Source organism: Macrotis lagotis, chromosome 4 (assembly GCF_037893015.1).
Source record: "Macrotis lagotis isolate mMagLag1 chromosome 4, bilby.v1.9.chrom.fasta, whole genome shotgun sequence".
Taxonomy (NCBI): Eukaryota; Metazoa; Chordata; class Mammalia; order Peramelemorphia; family Peramelidae; genus Macrotis; species Macrotis lagotis.
Genome location: NC_133661.1, coordinates 249,547,901 through 249,568,782, shown reverse-complemented (window position 1 = coordinate 249,568,782; position 20,882 = coordinate 249,547,901). Strand labels below are relative to the sequence as shown.

The 20,882-nt window shown below is 36.4% G+C and overlaps 1 protein-coding gene and 1 pseudogene across 9 annotated transcripts in view; one reads left to right on the top strand and one right to left on the bottom strand.

The window, feature by feature from the left end:
* The window catches only part of MLH3 (mutL homolog 3), a 46,707-nt gene that overhangs the window by 20,548 nt on the left and 5,277 nt on the right, over positions 1–20,882 (bottom strand). For 5 of the 9 annotated variants that reach the window (XR_012478198.1, XM_074235702.1, XM_074235705.1 and 2 more), the window contains 3 exons: positions 8,995–9,093; positions 8,086–8,171; positions 6,504–6,608 (listed from right to left, as the gene is read on the bottom strand). Coding sequence is in view for 8 of the 9 variants with exons in the window: in XM_074235702.1 (XP_074091803.1) it covers positions 6,504–6,608; positions 8,086–8,171; positions 8,995–9,093 (290 nt within the window). In the remaining variant the exon portion in view is untranslated. The other 4 variants (XM_074235706.1, XM_074235704.1, XM_074235708.1 and 1 more) reach the window with 3 other exon arrangements.
* Positions 2,329–4,293, top strand: LOC141522341 (nucleosome assembly protein 1-like 1 pseudogene; annotated as a pseudogene).

The following is a 20,882-nucleotide window of genomic DNA, read 5'->3' as shown; positions in this document are numbered from 1 at the left end:
TAGTACCTGCCCTTCCTTGAGAGAGGCTCTCAGTCCTTTGGCCTCACTGCTTGCTTCTTGACTGTACCATTTCTTGGCATCTTCTCCATGGGCAATTGAGGCCATCCACTTCACACGTGCTGCTGGCAGACACACTGCAGGTGGGAATCCCAGCCTCTCAGCTTTACTGCCATTGGCTGGTGGTCTATTCCCTGGAGCACACACACAGCCTTAATCCTTTTCTATTGGAGAGTGTCACATGGCAATCAAGATAAAATATCTGCATGTACTTTCAGCTTCCCTAGCTGGTAGTGAATACTGAATTTATGGTGTGTTGCTACTCATCTCTGGCAAGAAAAATCCAACTTGATGCTGGATGAAATATAAGCCAGGGCACACCTGCAACTTTGCCCGCTATACCTAACCTCTGAACTTCCTTAATTATCCTGTACACATTTTGTTGCACGTGGGTGTTTGCATATTGTCTCCCCTATAAGACTGTGAGCTCCCTGAGGGCAGGGGTTAGTTTTGCCTGTCTGTATCCCTAGAGCTTAGCAGGTGTTTAATACATGATTGTTGCCTTGACTTCTTTAAGACAGTCCACTTCAAATCTTGTCAGGGTAACAATTTTATTGCTGCTTAGCCTCTGGCAGGCAAATGCAACTTATTTCTGGTGAGTAGCTTCTTCTTGCTATAGGACTGCTTTCAAGTCCTCCAGGACAGTATCTATTTGTATGCTAGATGAAAAGCTTGTTTATATTTGCATGAGCAATTACTAAGAACATGTCTGTAAAATACTGCTATACAAATAAACTTGCAAACTCTTGAAAAACTTGTTTGCCTTTGTTGTTCATAGATCTCCAAAAGGTAACTCTTTCTTTCAATATAGTTAACCCCTCAGCGTTCTTTTCATTTGTCTTTCTCTAATTACTGATGAATTAGATACCTTTTTCACAGGTTACTGATAGCTTGGATTTCTTTCTCTGAAGTCTGCCTGTTCATATCCTTTGACTATCAATGGGGAAATGGTTCTTATTCTTATAAATTTTAGTTCTGAATACCTTAGAAACAAAGCTTTTATCAGAAAAACTCTTGCAAAGATTTTTTTCCATTTCCCATTCTCTAATTTTAATTTCATTTTTCTTTTTTGTGCAAAAACTTTTTAATTTTATGTAGTCAAAATTTTCCAATTTACTTTCTGAGTTCCTCTCTATCTCATGATAGTTATGAACTCTTCCCTTATCCATAGATCTGAAAGATAATTTATTCCTTATTCTTCTAAATCAGGGCTGCCAACCTAACTTTTAAAAGTTTTTATTGAGGGCAGCTGGGTGGAACAGTGGATAGAGCACCAGCCTTGGAGTCAGGAGGACCTGAGTTCAAATATGACCTCAGATACTTACTAATTACCTAGCTGTGTGACCTTGGGCGAATCACTTAACCCCATTGCCGTGTTTAAAAGAAAAAGCAAAAAAAAAGTTTTTATTGAAAAAATAGACAATATATATTGATTTGCTATTTTAGTGAGAGTTCTTCAGTAGCTCAGTTTCATTTACTAGAGTAAATCCACAGGCAGACCACATAAAATTGTGGGAATTTTGGACAGCCTTGCTCTGTGATGTGATGTCACAATGTGTATTTGGCAAATATTGAGTTCAGCCCAATAGCTAAGATCTTTGGGTTGATCAAAACAAGATTACTAGACCCAATAGCTTTGGTGTTTATCCTGCCTCCACGGCTTTTACCCTTTAGTGTTATAGGCTTCAGGTAGAAAGCTTTTGTTTATGGTTTTATCTCTTGCCAGAGTTCTGTGGTTTTCAGGCCTCAAGCTGCATTCACAATTCCTTGCCTTGTTTTCTGATAAGAGGGATGCTCCAGAGCAGGCTGAGTGAGCCATCCTGGTGACAATTCCTCTTTATAGCCAAAATCTTTTTAGCAAGTTATATGACTTCTTCACTATGTTCATCAATGTTAGAAATATGACCAACTCCACAGTGCCTCAAAAATGACTGAGTCATGTGCAAGCCCAGGCTATACGCCACACCTCTCCTCAACTGCTGCAGTATCACCATATACTTATCCTTAGGGGCTTCTGTTGCTTACATTTCAGGATCTTTAGCCTGATAACTATTCAAATCACAAACTCAGTGGACTGCATGTAACATATGCTTATTGTAGAGTCTTAAGATAATCAAATTGATTCTCTGGGCTTTGTACATATTCTTGTCACATAATATCAGGATGAATGGCCTTGGTTCCCTATTAATCCTTATACTTGTCCATGAAGTTTTTCATCAACATTTCCCTCTTTCGCTCTTTTAGCACCATCTGCTCCGGCGCTGCCTCCTCCTCCGCCGCCACCGCCTTGCCGCCGCCCTGACTCAGGCTGCGCAGCTCCGGCAGCTCGGTCCCTGCTGCAGCCGATCTCAACCATTCAGAGGTCTTACAACATGGCAGACATTGACAACAAAGAAGCTGAACTTGACCATCAAGATATGGAAGATGTAGAAGAAGAGGAAACTGGTGAAGATGCAAACAGCAAAGCTCGTCAATTGACTGTTCAGATGATGCAGAATCCTCAAATTCTTGCAGCTCTTCAAGAAAGATTGGATGGTTTGGTGGGAACATCAACTGGATACATTGAAAGCTTGCCAAAAGTAATGCGGCGTGTGAATGCCCTCAAAAATCTTCAGGTGAAATGTGCACAGATAGAAGCCAAGTTCTATGAGGAAGTTCATGCTCTTGAAAGAAAGTATGCGGTTCTTTACCAGCCACTTCTTGATAAGAGAAGTGAAATCATCAATGCAATTTATGAACCTACAGAGGAAGAATGTGAATGGAAGCCAGATTCTGATGAAGAAATTTCAGAGGAAATGAAAGAGAAGGCTAAGCTTGAAGAGGAGAAAAAAGAGAAAAAAGAGAAAGGAGAAAAGGAGAAAGGAGAAAGGAGAAAAAAGAGAAAGGAGAAAAGGAGAAAGGAGAAAGGAGAAAAAAGAGAAAAAAAAGAAGACCCTAAGGGAATTCCTGAATTTTGGCTGACTGTTTTTAAAAATGTCGACTTGCTCAGTGATATGGTTCAGGAACATGATGAACCTATTCTGAAGCACTTGAAAGATATTAAAGTGAAATTTTCAGATGTTGGCCAATGTATGAGTTTTACATTAGAGTTCCACTTTGAACCTAATGAATATTTCACAAATGAGGTATTGATGAAGACATATCGTATGCGATCAGAGCCAGATGATTCTGATCCCTTCTCCTTTGATGGACCAGAAATTATGAGTTGCACAGGGTGTCAGGTAGATTGGAAAAAAAAGGGGAAAATGTCACTTTGAAAACTATTAAGAAGAAACAGAAACACAAACTGTGACAAAAACAGTTTCCAATGATTCTTTCTTCAATTTCTTCTCTCCTCCTGATGTTCCTGAGAGTGGAGCCTGGATGATGATGCAGAAGCTATCCTTGCAGCAGACTTTGAAATTGGTCACTTTTTACATGAGCATATAGTCCCAAGATCAGTATTATATACTTCACAGGAGAAGCTATTGAAGATGATGATGATTATGATGAAGGTGAAGAAGCTGATGATGAGGAAGGGGAAGAAGAAGCTGATGAGGAAAATGATCCAGAATATGATCCAAAGAAAGATCCAAACCCAGCTGAGTGCAAGCAGCAGTGAGCAGTGTGTGCTGTGGCCTTGAGGATTACTGCACTGTCCCAGCCTAAACACAACTAGTAGTTACTTACAGCCTTTTGTTTTGTATTTTCTTGGTAGAATCAAGTAAACAATTTTTGTTAAAAAAGGAAAAAAAGAAAAAATGAACGTTTAAGAACCAGTTCAAACTATAGGTTCATTCTACCTAGCATTTTAGTAGTTATAATTTCTGCCGGATATGTAGAATGCAGTGAATCCCCTAACGCATGTCCATTGCTACATAGTTTGGTTCTTGTGAAGTCTTTTGTCATGTAGCTATTAGACTGCAGCTGCAAACATTATCCAAACTCTTATTTGAGACCAATTTTGGTTTAGAAAAAAAAGAAATCCTTCCGAAGAACCAACCAAAGTATTTTTTCAGCCCAGTAGTTGAATGGGTTTAAGTCTGCTTGCACTAGCTGTGCCTTCATTACTTTGTTAGAGAAATGCAGTGACTTGTACTAACTAGGAGACAAAGCATTTTGAAATTTGAGAAGAGACTAGTATATGGTTAAGAATTTCCAGTAAGACCACATCTAATGTTCGTTAACTGCTTGTTTATGGATTTTTGTATTTTAATGTGATATAGTGATCTATCTACAAAAACTTAGTCATCCTATTAAGGTTACTGTTTACCACTGGGGTGTGAATAAAACATAGTATTTTCAGAAGTTAGCGTCCTCTTCTACTTGTGTAACTGTGTCCATTCAAACTGAAAACATCTTTCCTTTTCTTAGTGGTATTGTGTACCGTCACTGAAAATGATCCCTTATACCACCTGCTTAGAAACCCATTGCAAGTTCTTTTGTTGCAATTTAAGAATAAATTACCAAGCAGAATGTTAATCCTCACAGGAAAATGTCTGAATTTGACACATTTGGAAGTTGACCTCTGATAATTGTAATTAATGGACATAATTTGGGAGAAAAGACTTGACTTTAAAAAACAGTCCTGCATCTACCAAATATGCAAGTGTAAACAAAGAACCAGTGGACAAAATTTTAAATCATAATGACCCTTTAAAGATCACTGTTGTTAAAGTTGAATTTTTTATGGTCTTGGGGTTGAAGCTAGGGAGAGAGTTCTATTCCAATTCTCATTGCTTAATATGTGAGTATATTATTTACCCATACCTCTATAATCTATCCATATATTTAAATGGGTAGCATTGTTTACTTAACCTACCTCACAAGAGTGTTGAGGCTTATTAAGTTACATTATATAAAATTGTTCTTGGTCATTAAAAGGTCAGAAATTTAAAAAAAAAAAATTTCCCTCTTTCTCTAAGCAGAGGCTTGCCAGTCCTGCATTGAGTTAATCGTAAGATTGATCTCAGCTTTCCAGTTTCAGATATTCCTTTATCTTAACATATCTAAACTAAATCTCTCATCCAGGAGGTATTTTCCTATCCAATTAGGGACTCTGAATCCAGAAATGTGGCTCATTTTTCTGCCACAGGGGACTTAACTCTGGCCCTGTTCATAGGGAATCTCTTCTTTTTTCTTTTTTTTTTTAGGTTTTTTTTTTTTTTGCAAGGCAAATGGGGTTAAGTGGTTTGCCCAAGGCCACACAGCTAGGTAATTATTAAGTGTCTGAGACTGGATTTGAACCCAGGGGACTGAGCCACCTAGCCACCCCTGGGAATCTCTTCTAATTTGATTTACTTAATATCTTTGCATCAGGCGCCCTTTGCTTATTTAAGGCTTCTACTCTCCTGAGCAACTACTGAACTGAAGTTAAAGTAGGCAATACTGGCTCCCAAGTACTATTTGCTACTGGCACTTTTGAAATATCTAATAGCTTGGATAATTCTTAGGGCACTAACTGAGTTGTCTTTTCAGCTCTGACCTTGAAATTTCCTCGCAATACTCTGACTTTTTAAAATATATTATTAATGTCATTATATGTTCAAAAGCTCCTAAAATCAGATGATCCCTATCAATTTCTAATTTAAAAGTGCCATTATGACCTCCATTTTGGCTATTAAAGAAACTGAGGAAAGCAGAGGTTAAATGATTTCCCCAGGGTCACATACCTAATAAGCATCTGGAGCCTAGAACCCTTATCTGCCCTACCACCTAGCTGCCTCCAGACAATTCCCCACTGTCATGGTAATTGTCAAGGAGGTAGATTGTTGATTTCTAAATTTCTCACAAAAAGAAAATATTAAGCAAAAATTTCTTAGATCTTGAAAATGTGAGTCAGTGGGCAGGGGATATCTGGGGTGGAACATTGCATGGAAAGACAGACTATTTTTGATATATTTGTTATATTGGTTAAATTGGTTCAATTTTTTTCTTCCCCTTTTTTTGCAAGGCAATGGAGTTAAGAGACTTGCCCAAGGTCACAATGCTAAGTAAGTTTTAAAGTGTCTGAGAATGGATTTGAATTTAGGTCCTCCCAGCTTTGGGGCCAGTGCTCTATTCACTGTATCACCTAGCTGCCCCCTTCCTCTAGGTAATTCAATATAAAAGGGATGGCTCTGTCAAAGAGGTTTGAGGGAAGGAGGAATATAGGAGGAAATGTAAGTGATGTAAATATATCACATATCAGCAAACTGAAATTTTTAAAAGAGAAAATGTAGATCAAAACATACAATTCATCCCTCTGGAAGTTTCTACATTACTAAACAAATTACTTTCTTTGCAACATAAACAATTTCTCTTTGACTTCTTAGCCTTCCCCCTTTCTGTGGTAAAAATTAAAGGAAGATAATGACAATCTAACATTCTAAGTATTTTGAATCTTTAATAAATATAATTTGCTTAAAATTCAGTACTTAATTTGGGTACTCTATGTACTTTTTATTGAGCTTCAATCTGTCTCTTACCTGCATCGAATGAACCATCTCTTTGGTAAAACGATAGGGATACAAGATGTTGTGAATTTTCACTTTTAGACTCTCAGCCTGTTCACTGCTCACATCAAGAGCAACCTAATAAAGAAAACCACGAACAACACACCTTAAATCTAAATTTTTTATATGTCTATATTATCTTTTCCTAAAGGTTCTGAACATGTTTTTAAATGCATTTATTTACATAGCACTTACAGGTAATAAGACTGAATATAGAGAACAGACATGTAAAAGAATTTATATATTGTAATCTTGTTTAAAAAACAACCCCAAACTTCTTGCTTTAAGTAAAATACTTTTTTGAAATTTTCTGATAAAAATGATACTGTCATCACTTTAGTGAAGAACTACTGTACAGTCAGTAATAAATTACTGGGCTACTACTTATCATCATCATCATAATCATCATCCCTAACAAGCGTTTATAAGTGCATTATGTGCCAGAGGTTGTGGCAAGAATACAAAGAAAGGTATTAACAATTGCTGTCCACAAGGAGCTCACATCCTAATAAGGAAGACAACAGGCAACACCTACCTAAATATATTCAAGATCTATATGTCAATGGGAACTAATCTTAGAGGGTAGGTACTAGCAATGGGAGGTGTGGGGGAATGGGAGGAAGTGTTAGTTGTGAAAGGCATCTTGTAGAAGATAACTTTGGAGGACAGTCAGAACTAAATCATGGTGTGAAGAGATGAAGTACCATGTAAAAGGAATAACAAGAAGGCCATTGTCAGTGGATCATGGAGTACATAGTGGAACAAATGCAAAATGATCAGAAAGATAAGAAGGATCCTGATTGTAAAGGGCTTTAAAAGTCAAATAGAAGATTTTTCATGTGATCCTGGAGTACTTAAGGACCCACTGGAAAGTGGGGGGGGTGACATTCCAGATCCACTCTTTTTTTTTTTGCAAGGCAATGGGGTTAAGTGACTTGCCTAAGATCACATAGCAGATCCACTCTTTAGGAGGATCACTTTGGCAGTTCACAAAACACTCTCTGCTAATACATACATTCCAGAGAAAATATGGAATCCATGATTAGAAGATGTACCCATTTATCTAATGATCCCAATTTTTATTACTACTGTCCTATAATAGGAAAAGCACAGTCTAGAGTCAGATGCCTTCAAGGCAAGTCTCACCTCTGAAATGGGTCACCTTGATGACCTTATTAAGTCACATAGCCTCTGTGGACCTCTTTCCTCATCAATAAAATGAGACCTTTGGATGAGATGGCTCTGAGGTCTCTTTCAGCCCTTTGTCTATGATCCTATGATTGGATGGAGTTCTGAAAACACTTCAGGACATGGATAGCTTCAATCCATGTACTGGTTATGTAAGAGATTTGCCCATAATGTCAAAGTTGCCAAAATGTTATTAATTTTAATTCCCTTTCCTTCCACAGATGACATTTCACTTTCCGAATATATCAGAAATATTGCCAATTTCCATTACTGATTCATCTGAAAATTAGTCATTCATATCTTGACTCCAAGCCCAAATAAAGTTAGAACTCTAAAATCAAGAGGAGAATAAGTATTGTAGACTCACCTCTGGATATCGGGAAAATACTGGATTTTCCCACTCTGAGAACAAAGTTTGGAGAGAATCAGTACCAATAGCTTCATCCACAGTATCTTAGATAAAAGAAAAAATGTAAAGTTAGTTTAGGAGGCAAGGAAAATGGCAATCTTCTATCTTCTGTGGTTTAACCTCAGAAACTATAAGTCAGATATCTAGTTGCTATAGTCCACAATATTTTGGTGTAAATGGTATCTCTGAATGATACTAACATGTTCATATTTAAAGGGTTGATGGAAGTGTCTTCTGACTTTATAGTTATTACTCTAGACCAAACACAAAATGAAAAATGAAAAAACATAGATCAAAGTATTAGCTTCATTCCCTTTTTGTAAACCACTTTTGAAAATGGGCTGGGGGAGAGAAAGAGATAGGAAATAAAAACTAAAACAATATAAAAGCAAAGTATATAACTTTTTTTTTTAGGTTTTTGCAAGGCAAATGGGGTTAAGTGGCTTGCTCAAGGTCACACAGCTAGGTAATTATTAAGTGTCTGAGACTGGATTTGAACCCAGGTACTCCTAACTCCAGAGCCCGTGCTTTATCTACTGCGCCACCTAGCTGCCCCTATAGCTTATGTTAGAAACATAAGAATTTTGCTTAAATTAAAACATGCTATATTTCCAATCTCTAACATCAAAAGAGGAATAATTTTCCAAATCATAAGGTACCTCAGAGCATGTAACTGACCCTGGAGTCTGAAAAAGTAATTTCTGATCTAAAATACATAAGCTGAATCACTTAGTTCTGCTGTTAAACCAGTCCTTGGGGAATTTCTGGTTCAAGTCAGTCACAGCTGGCTCTGCTCAAGAACATTAACACATTTTTGCTTTGGTAAATTAGGTGACAAGGTACTGTGTTCCAATAATCTGACTCTACCTCTGTATTCCTGTCTCACTGTAGTCCTTTCTTCTCTAGTTCTGCGAAGGAAAGGCAGGACAAGGTTGCTTCTAAATGGATGGCATCTGTACTGAAATCCTAAATATTGAAGGAAAAAACCACCATGCCAAAAAACAAAAACAAAACAAAAAACCCATTGTGGAAATTTCAAACAGGGAATTATGATCATTTAAATTATGTAAAACTAACAGAAATACAAAGTTATTTCCATATAGAATAAATGATCTAAGACAAAATATAGTCCAATGAGTTAAAGTACCAAGATGCCCCAATGATGAAGTTTGGTGACTCAGCCTAATCCATTTTAGGGATAAAATCTAATGCCTCATTTTCATTGTCTGAACACGAAAGATATAACTCAGAGCCAGGCATAGAAAAGGAGTTCATCAAGTATTTTCTGATTAATTGATGTTGGCACAGCATCTTTTTTTTTTAATTTAGGAATAAGATTCTTAACTTTTCAATTCACATATAAAAGAAGCTCAAATCTTTTGTGATCATGAAAGAATAAAGTACACCTTTCCCACAGGAAAAATGCCTTGGTTAAATCCAAATTAAGGTTTTGAGTATATTTATTGGCCAATATGTACATTAATTGTACAGGGTTATTTGAATGATATCTCTTCATCTCTCCTTTCGGTCCCCTCTCCCAACTGTGCATTAGCCTGGGAGCTTACTGAGGGCAAGGACTACCTTTTGCCTTTCTTTGTATCCCTAGCACTTCTAGTATCTGGCACATGGCAGACAATTAATAAAAACTTATTGACTAATTAATAAATATTCACATTCACATAGGATTCCAGAGTTGAAAAGATATGAGTGACCAGTTCTGTAGGTATTGACAAAGAATTAAGACATTAAGAATTAAGGCTTTGGGGCAGCTAGGTGGTGCAGTGGATAGAGGACTGGCCCTGGAGTCAAGAGGACCTGAGTCCAAATACAACCTCAGACATTTAAAAATTACTTAGCTATGTGACCCTGAGCAAGTCACTTAACTCCACTGCCTTGTAAAAACTAAAAAATTTAAAAATTAAGGCTTGAAAGAGCTTACAGTGTAACTGGGGTACAATATCTATTTGAATATTTTTAAATATTAAATATTAATTAACTAATATGTACATAATTGTTTACATGGCTGTATTCTCTCCCCCTTCCCCATTAGACTGAGTTCTTTGGGCGCATTCTATGTATTACATATATATATTTTTATATATATACACACATATACACACACACCTGTGTGTTGTATGTGTTTGTATGTGTGTAGAGAGAAAAAGAGAAAGAGAGAGAAAGAGACACACACACACATACACACACACACATACAGAGAAAGAAATTTAACTAAAAATGTAAGATTAGATACATGGAAAAATAAATACTAAAATAAAAATAATCATGAACTTGAGTTTGAAATTTATCGTATAGATAATATAGACCTGTTCTTCTTTAGGAAGGTAGTGAAGCAAGATGGTGGCAAGAAGGGGTCGAGTTGTAGGCACTCTCTGATAAAACTTCTAAACTAAGGACTCTAAACTTTCAAGAGACAAAACCCACAAAGGGACCCAGTGAGGCAGTTCTCCTACTCAAGGTAACCTGGAAAAGAGCAGAAAGGCCCTGCTCCCCGGGGTCGGAGAGGTGGCCTGCCGGAGGGGTGGCCTGCCAGAGGGGTGGCCCACCAGAGCCAAAGAACTTCAGTCTCCCGGAGGCAGCCCCAGGGCACTGGGAGCCGCACAGGGGAGTCTCCTGAGCTGCACCCTGGGGAGCACCAGGCACAAAGTGGGGGAACAGTGGGGGACCTCTGCCAGAAGGAGCACGTGGAGCCCAGCCCTCAGGGCACACAGCAAGCAGCTTGGTCTTTCAGCTGCCCAGAAACAGAAGCAGGCAGAGCCGGTAAGCAGGAGCCCCCAGGGCATGAGCCCATTGAACCTAGGGAGGGGAGTGAAGAGAGACTGCCCAGCTCTGTCCTCTGCCCCTGGAACAGGACTCTGGGGCTCTGACCACATTCAGATCCTGATCGCAGTCTAGGGCCCCCCCATAGAACAGCAGGCCCCCCCCACCTCAGCCCCATGGCAGAGGGGGTGCATATGGTCATTCACAGACCAGGAGGGAGGACAGAGCCTCACACACTGAGACCCTTGTGGGAGTGTCCCAAAAGCTCAGGAAGCACCCCAAACCAGGCCCAGGCTGGGAAAATGAGCAAAGCAGAGAAACAAGAGGAAGACCATTGAGAAATATTTTGCATATGAGCTCAAGAAGGATCAAAATACTCAGTCTGAAGATGAGGAAACACAAGCTCCTGCATCTAAAGACTCCAAGAAAAACAGAAATTGGACTCAGGCTATGACAGAGCTCAAAAAAGACTTTGAAAATCAAATGAGGGAGTTGGAAGAAAAACTGGGAAAAGAAAGGAGAGAGATGCAGGAAAAATATGAAAATGAAGTCAGCAGCTTAGTCAAGGAAATCCAAAAAAATGCTGAAGAAAATAGCATGCTAAAAACCAGCTTAGGTCAAATGGATAAAACAGTTCAAAAAGTTATTGAGGAGAAGAATGCCTTAAAAAGCAAAATTGGCCAGATGGAAAAAGAGATAAGAAAACTCTCTGAGGAGAACAAATCCTTCAGACAAAGAATAGAATTCAGGGAGATTGATGAATTTACCAGAAATCAGGAATCAATACTTCAAAACCAAAAAAAATGAAAAATTAGAAGAAAATGTGAAATATCTCATTGAAAAAACAACTGATATGGAAAACAGACTTAGGAAAAATAATTTAAAAATTATTGGAATACCTGAAAGCCATGATCAGGAAAAGGGCCTTAACATCATTTTCAAAGAATTACTACAGGAAAATTGCCCTGATATTCTAGAAGCAGAGGGAAAAATACAAATGGAGAGAATCCACAGATCTCCAGAGAAAGAGATCCCAAAAAACCAACCCCTAGGAATATTATAGCCAAGTTCCAGAACTCCCAAGTCAAAGAGAAAATATTACAAGCAGCCAGAAGGACACAGTTCAAATATCATGGAGCTGCAGTCACAGGATCACACAGGACTTAAGCAGCAACTACACTGGAAGCTCGTAGGGCTTGGAATATAATATACCAGAATGCAAAAGAGCTTAGAATGCAGCCAAGAATGAACTACCCAGCAAGGCTGAAAGTCCTCTTCCAGGGAAAAAGATAGACTTTCAATGAACCAGGGGAATTTCAAATGTTCCTTTTGGAATGGCCAGAGCTGAACAGAAGGTTTGATCTTCAGATACAGGACTCAAGTGAAGCATGAAGATTGGAAGAGAGGGGGAAAATATGAGGGACTTAATGATAACAAACTGCATGTATTCCTGCATAGAAAAATGACATTGATAAAACTCATATGAACCTTCTCAGTTAATAGAGCAGGTAGAGGGAGCTTTTATAGTTGAAGCACAGGAGAAAGCTGAATTCGAAGATAACATATGGTGTAAAAATGGAGTCAATAGATAAAAAGGGAAATGTAATGGGAGAAAAAAAAGGAGAGGGGGAAATAGGCCAAGATATTTCATATAACAAGATTTTTCTTTATTACAATGAGCTATTGCAATGATACGGAAGGGGGGAGGCAAGGGGGAATGAGAGAACCTTTGATCTCATCAGAGGTGGCTAGGAGAGGAAACAGCATATATACTCAATGGGGTATAGGCATCTGGAATAAGAAGGAGGGGGGAGCAGGGGGAAGGGGTGGGGATGTGAATAAAGGACAGGATGGACCATGGGGGGAGAGTGGTCAGATATAACACATTTTCTTTTTTACTTCTTGCAAGGGGCTGGGATTGGAAGGCCTGTCCAGGACCATACAGCCAGGTGGATTCTGGGTCTAAGGGGTGGCATGGGGGCTCAGGGCTTCTTGGCCCCAGGACCAGGGATCTGTCTGCTGTGCCAGTCAACAACCCTACAGCACAGTCACAGTGAAAGGAGAGAGAAAATATAGTACATGGTAGTGGAGAAATAAGAAAGGAGGGAGTTGCGATCAGCAATGGCAACATTGGAAAAATATGGAAGTAACTTTTGCAATGGACTTACCATAAGGAATGCGATCCACCCACGACAGAGTTGTTGGTGTTAGAAGGAAGACTGAAGCACATTTTTTATGTATACAGGGCAAACGGGGTGGGGTGGCCTGCCTAGGGCCACATAGCACGGTGATCTTTCGGTGTCTGAGGCCGGATTTGGACCTGGGTGCTCCTGGCTCAAGAGCCAATGCTCTGTCTGCCACCCAGCCACCCCTACTATTATTACTATTTTTATTTTATTTTGGGTCTTTTTTTCTTCTTCTTTTTGGTTTTTGCAGGGCAGTGGGGATCGGGTGGCTTGCATGTCACACGGCTGGGTGATTGTTGGGTCTATGGGGCTGGATGTGGGCTCTGGTGCTTGTGGCTCCAGGGCTGGTGCTTCGTCCATTGTGCCACCTGGCCATACCTACAATTATTACTATTATTTTTTAATTTTAATTTTTTTTCTCTGCCCTTTACTTTATCGCCCAAGCAAGTCTATATTCATGGGGGGAGGGGTATTTTGTTTACTCTTAAACAAGAATATTTTATTAATGTAAAAAAAACATTTGTATAAAATGAGAATAAAAAATAAAAAAAAATTTAAAAAAGGAAGGTAGTGAAGTGGTGAAAATAATGTCTGAGGAAGTTTAATCTAGCAGTGGCGTGACAAATGGAAACTGAGGTTAGAAAGACCAATTAGGGGAATATTGCAAAGGTTCAGGTGTATCAACATAAAACTGGGGGGGTACAAGTGGTAAGAAAGAAAATATTTTGAAGTAAGAATTGACAGATCTCAATGCCTACAGTAAGTGTTCACCTTTTCAGCTCATTTTACTTTATCTCTTTTATCTTTGGAACAGTAATGTCTTTCAACAGTTAAAAAGCACACAATTTTCTGAAGGGTAATTTTCCCTGTCAGTTGAAATTGTTCAGAATAATTTCTTCCTGAAAATCTGTTTGAGTACTCAACAAATTTTACTTTTCATTAGGAATCTATGAGTTGACATGAGCTTCTAAAGTTCATTACAAGGCTGACTGGTTGAGAAAGTTATGTAAGTTGAGTTGCTTTGAACATCAAGATTAATATCACAGGAGCAGATGTTCACCCTAGTTATAATAGCCAAGATCTTCCCTCTTTATTAACAACTGCTGTATGGTATATTGTATTCCAGTTATTTTTTTGGCACCATACCAGAAGCAAATGTATTTCAATAATACATACTGATATAATTTATGAAGTGCTTTGAATATGATCACACAATAAACATGCTACACAAATTAGGACATGTAACTATATTAAAAAGGTCATAGGTTCTAATGAGCAAACCTATATTCTCAGGAGCATTATTAATAGAAGAGATTTCCTCTTCTAAAAGTGATACCTTGTCTGTAGCCAAATACTAAAGGGTGTATTGGAAAGTAATGCTTTATCCTACATTAAGTATTTTATAGTCTCCTACTGGCAGTACCCATCATTAAAAAAATTTTTTAATTTATTTGTATTTAGTGGAAGCCTTTTAACATGTGTATTGTTTTAATATTTATCATTCTAGTACAAATTTGGTGTTACTGCCAGATAGAAATCTGCTTTACCATTTCCTAACATCTGGGTCTCAACGTCCTGCCAAAATACTGTCACTTTTAATCTTAATTGAAAATTGAGAACTTAGAGTCCTAAGTTTCACTCTACTGCTGTCTTATGGTCTCATTTATGAAACATCTTAAAACCTTTCAGAATAGTAGCAATCAAATATGTGAAGAAGTTATGCAGTTATTACTATACAGTTTCTGAAAAGAAAACTGCCATATAAATGCATACTATTTTGAATTGTCCAAATAACAAAGTTTTTTCAACTACTAGAAATGAGGTTTAATTTTTCATATACAGTGAGAATACAATAGGATATAACAAGAGTTTGTTTGCTATAGTACAGAGTATGATAGAGCATTAACCTTAAAATTGGGACTCAGATTTGAAATCTGCTTCAAACACTAAAAATATTTTTATCTTAAGGAAGTCCCTTAACCACCCTGTTCTTTCTCCTTATTTATAAAATAGAAATTATAATACCATCTACCTCACAGAGTTGTTCTAAAGTTCAAAAGAGGTAACATGAAAAATTCTTTGACAATCTTAAAGCACTATATAAATATATAAAGCACTTTATTATAAATTCTAATTTGCAGGAGTCAATTTCTCCTTGGGGGGAATATGGGGAGGGAAGGCTTTAAGTTTAATTTTGTATTGATGATTCAGGTATCCTTAAAAAGACCATTGATGAGGTTAGAAACCACAATAGGGGGGTTATCATTAAAAAAGGTTATCATTAAAAATAATATCATTAATTTCTGGGGATAGAGATGGTGAAGTAGAAAAAGCACACAGTTGAGTTCTCCCAACATTCCCCTCCAAACAGCTTTAAAATAATGCCTCAAATCAAATTCTGGAGTGGCAGAACCAAGAAAAATGACATAATGGGTCATTCTTCTAGGTCAAGACAACAAAGGAAGTTAGAAAAAAATATCTATGATATGGGGTTGTAAAGGTTGACCTGGAGCCCACACGGATGAAACACCAATAAGTAGTGGTAACAAAAGGAGCAACAACTTTGGAAGCTCTCAAGCCTGAGACAGTAAGGGGACCTGGCAACTGGTCAGAAAGAGATTACAGGGTACCCCAATGCTAGCACTGGAGACAGAACCAAAAGTTGTTTATACTTATACTTTTTTACTTATACTTATACTTACTTATACCCACTTCTGGGTCATAGTTCAAAGGCAGAGAAGAACATTTTTGGTGAAGTGGGAATGGAAGCTCTTGGATCCCTTCTGGTCCCATGGGATCAAAGACCCTAAAGAAAAGTACCATTTCTAGTCTCAAAAGAGGAGGGATCCTTGAGGAAAAGTGCTGATTGCAATCCCAAGGGATCAGGGGCCTTTCTGGGTAAGAACCAAAGTGCAGAGCAACAGAGCAGGGACCACATCTAGCTCCAGATCACACCACCTTGGAAGCAACGAAAACTTCCAAGACTTCCAGAACCAGAGTGGTGCAAAAAAGTCTGAAACTTTATACAGACCCTCCTATCCTTACCCCTGACACCAGGAATAGAGTCCAACATTAACATGAAGTTTTGAATCAAAAATTAGGATAAAAAAATAATAAAGAAGGAAAAGGAGGAGAAGAAGGAGAAAAAGCTGACCATAAAGGGAAGATCAAGACACAAACTCAAAAGAAGATGATGAAGTCAGAAGCTACAAGCAAATCCTCAAAGAAAAAAATGTGAATTGGATACAAGCCCAACAAGAATTCCTGGAAGAACTCAAAAAAGGATTCTAAAGATAAAATAGGAATTGTAGAGGAAAAAATAGGTAAAGGAAAGAAAGCACTCAACAGCTAAGTGAAAGACGCAAAAAAAACAAAACAAAATCTGATGGAAAAAACCCAGATCGGAATAGAAAAGCTGACTTTCAAATATAAGACTCAAGAAAAACATAAAAAAAAAAAGAAAAACATAACAAGATAAATATGAAAGAGAAAACATTAAGGGGCTTAACAAGAAAAGATTCTCTATATGGGAAGATGATAAATGTATCTTCTAAGAACTTTATCATTATTAGAGCAATTGGAAGGATTTTACAAAGAATAAAGGCATGGGAGTGAGATGACTATATTGGAATGAGAAAAAAATGGACAGAAGAGAAAAGGGAATACTCTAGGAGAAGGGGAGGAGAAGAAGAATGGAAAAAATTATTTTAATAAAAGTGGTATGGAAAGAAAAACTTTTGACAGTGAAGGGAAAATGGGGGTGGGGAGATGGGAAATGCTTGAAACTCAGGTTCAAAGAGGGGAAATAAATATTATATATATATAGATATAGAAAGAGATAGATACATACATACATACACTCACCTGTTTACACTCAATTGGTAATAGAAATGTGTCTTAACAAGAAAGTAGGAGAGGAGAAGGATGTGGGGGGGTAAAAAAAGAGAGACCATATCAATAAAATAAAGCAGTGATTACAAGCAAAATAAACTTTAGAGGAAGAACAGGATAAAAAGAAAGAGAAAGAGGGATAAACAGAAGAAAAAAGGATAGAGGGAAATGCACAGTTGGTATTCATAATTGTAAATGTGAATGAGATGAACTCATCCATAGCATAGAATAGAATGGATTAGAAACTAGGATCCAAAAATCTGCTATTTACAAGAAAGACACTTGAAACATAAAGACATTTACTGAGTTAAAATAAGGAGCTAGAAAAGAATCTATTATGTTTTAACTTAAGTGAAAAAAAAGGTAGGGGGTTAATAATCATGATCTCAGACAAAACAAAAGAAAAACAGTGTCAATTAAAAGGGATGAGAAGGAAAACATCTTGCCAAAAGGAATCATAAACAATGAAATAATATTAACACTAAACCTATATGCACCAAATGGCATAGCATCTAAATTCTTAAAGGACAAATTAAAAGAATTACAAGAGGTAATAAACAGTAAAACTATATTTTGTGGTACATTAACTTTCCCCTCTCAGTACTAGATAAATATTATCATAAAAATAAATAAGAAGACAGGGAGATCAACAGAAATTTGGAAAAATTAGCCATGATAGACCTCTGGAGAAAATTGAATGGGAATAGCTACACGTGGTCCTTCACAAAAATTAACCATGTATTACAACACAAAAACCTTACAACTAAATGCAGAAAAGAAGAAATATTAAATATATCCTTTTCAGACAATAATATAATAAAAATCAAATTTAATAAAGGGCTATGGAAGAAGCCCTTTATTTGAAAACTTTTTAATTGGAAACCAAATAATCTAATCCTAAAGAATGAACAGATCAAAGAACAAATCATAAAAAAACAATCAATCATTTCATTACAGAGAATGACAATAATGAGACAATATTCCAAAATTTGTGGGATGCAGCCAAAGCAGATACTTTGGGGAAATTTCGTATCTCTAAATATGTATATCAATAAAAGAGAGAAAGAGCAAATCAATGCATTGAGCATGCAACTAAAAAAAAAAAAAAATAAAGGTCTCCAATTAAACACCAAAATGAAAATCCTGAAAATCAAAGGAGAGAATAAAATTTAAAGTAACAAAAACTATTGCACTAATAAGTAAAATAGGATCTGTTTTTGTGAAAAAAAAAATAAAATAGCTAAACCACTGGTTAATATGATATAAAAAAACCAGATTATTAATATAAAAATGAAAAAAAAGTGAATTCACCACCAATGAAAATGAAATCAAAGCAATTGTTAGGAGCTATTTTTGCCCAATAAATCTAAAAATCTAAGTGAAATAGATGAATATTTACAAAAATATAAACTGCCTAGATTAGCAGAAGAGGAAATAGAATACTTAAATAACACTATCTTTGAAAAAGAAATTGAACAAATCATCAATGAGGTTCCTAAGAAAAAATCCCCAGGACCAGATGGATCTACAAATGAATTCTATGAAACATTCAAGGAACAATTAGTCCCAATATAATATAGAAACTATATGAAAAAATAGGTAAAGAGGAAGTCCTACCAAATTTCTTTTATGACACAAATGTAGCTTTCACACATAAAGCAGGGAAATCAAAAACAGATAAAGAAAACTATAGAAAAACTTCCTTATTGAATAATGATGCAAAAATTTTAAATAGAATGCTAGTAAAATACCAATGTATCACAAAGATCACAAACTGTGACTAGAAGGGATTTATACCAGGAATGTGGGACTAGTTTGATATTAGAAAAAAAAATTTATCAGTGGGGCGGCTAGGTGGCGCAGTGGATAGAGCACTGGCCTTGGAGTCAGGAGTACCTGAGTTCAAATCTGACCTCAGACACTTAATAACTACCTAGCCGTGTGGCCTTCGGCAAGCCACTTAACCCCACTGCCTTGCAAAATCTAAAAAAAAAAAAATTATCAGCATAATAGATATCATCTTTCATAAGAAAAAACAATAAAAATCAAAGGATTATGTCAATAAATTTTAAAAAAGCCTTTGACAAAATGTAACACATTCCTATTAAAAGCACTTAAAAGAATAGGAATTAATGGAGTCTTTCTCAAATGATAAGTAGCATCTCTCTAAACCAAGAATAAGCATTGTTGATAATGGGGATAAACTTGAAACCTTCCCAGTAAAATCAGGAATGAAACAAGGATGTCCATCATCACTACTATTATTTCATATTGTATTAGAAATTTAATTTTTAAAAACACCAGGAAATATGAAATAAGTATGGGATTATATGAACACAATTATAAAACACTTTTCACACAAATAAAAATCATATCTAAAAAAACTGGAGGAAATTAATTACTTGTGGGTAGGCGCAGTCATTTTAATAAAAAATGACAATTCTGCCTGTTAATTTCCTTAACTATGACCATATCAATCAAATTCCAAAAGCATTATTTTGTAAAGCTAAAAAAATTCATTTGAAAGGGAAACTGAAAAAAAATGTTCAGGATGGCAAACTAGCAGTTCTGGATTTCAAACTATATTAGGAAATGGTAATCATTCAAACAATCCTGTATTGGCTAAGAAATAGAGTGATGGATCAGTAAGATAGATTTACTATATAAAATAGTAAAATACATTAGGTACACAGTAAGACACAAATGTAGCAATCCACTGTTTGATAAACACAAAGATCCAAACTTTTGAGGGATATTAACTCCTCATCTGACAAAAATTTGTCATTTATAGCAAATAAAATGATGGCAAAGAATTGTAAATCAAGGGGAACCCAGCAACTTGGGAATGGATGAAAAAGTTGTGATATGTGAATCTAATGGGCTATAAGGAATAATGAACAGGATGGTTTTAGGAAAACTTGGTTAGACTTCTATGAATTTATGCTAAGTAAAAAGTACAACTACAACACTGGAATACAACAATGAAAGATTTAGCTATTCTGATTGATACAATGATTCCAGACAATTTTAAAGGACACATGGCCTAAAATGCTACATACCTCCAGAAAAAGAACTAATGAGTTCTGAATACAGATTGAAGTATATTTTTAAAAGCTTTACTTTTATTGTGTTCTTTTGCAATAAGACTAATATGGACATATGATTTGTATGACTTCGCATGAATAATCAAAATCAAATTGCTTGCCTTCTCAAAGGGGAAGTGGAAAAGAAAGAAGGAGAGAATCTGGAACTTAAAATTTTGAAAAATGTTAAAATATTTTCCATGTAATTGGGAAATAGTCAACAAAATAAATGACAGTAATTTTCAAAAAATAATGCCACTACTGGCACTGGAAGGGGCACTGGAGATGATTCCAGGGATGGCAGAGATCATAATGGGTCTTACATTTACATCATTGCTTTCATTACAAAATAATAATTTATATTATAAATGTTCATCACATTCCTGATTTATGAACTATATCAAGCAGAATTTCATACTATTTCTCATTTTAACTGCTTCTAACCAAGGGAATTTTAAGATATTGTAGGATATAAAATTAGAACAGCTATCTAATCAGTATAAGCACTTACCAGCTGTGTGATCCTGAGCAAATCACTGAACCTCAGTTTTCTCATCTGTAAAATGCGAATAACAACCAACCTCACAAGGTGGTGAGGACCAAATGAACTAAGATATATTAAGAACTTGGCAAACCTTAAAACATTATTTAAATGTGAGCTATTAGAGACTAATATTATGATTTTCTCCAAATGAATATTTTATGGTTGAATATTAAATCTTTATGATACTGCTTTTTACTCACACAAACAGTAGTTATTTTATAGTTCAAATACTACGTTTCCTTTTAGGGAATTTCATATTTATAATACATTTGC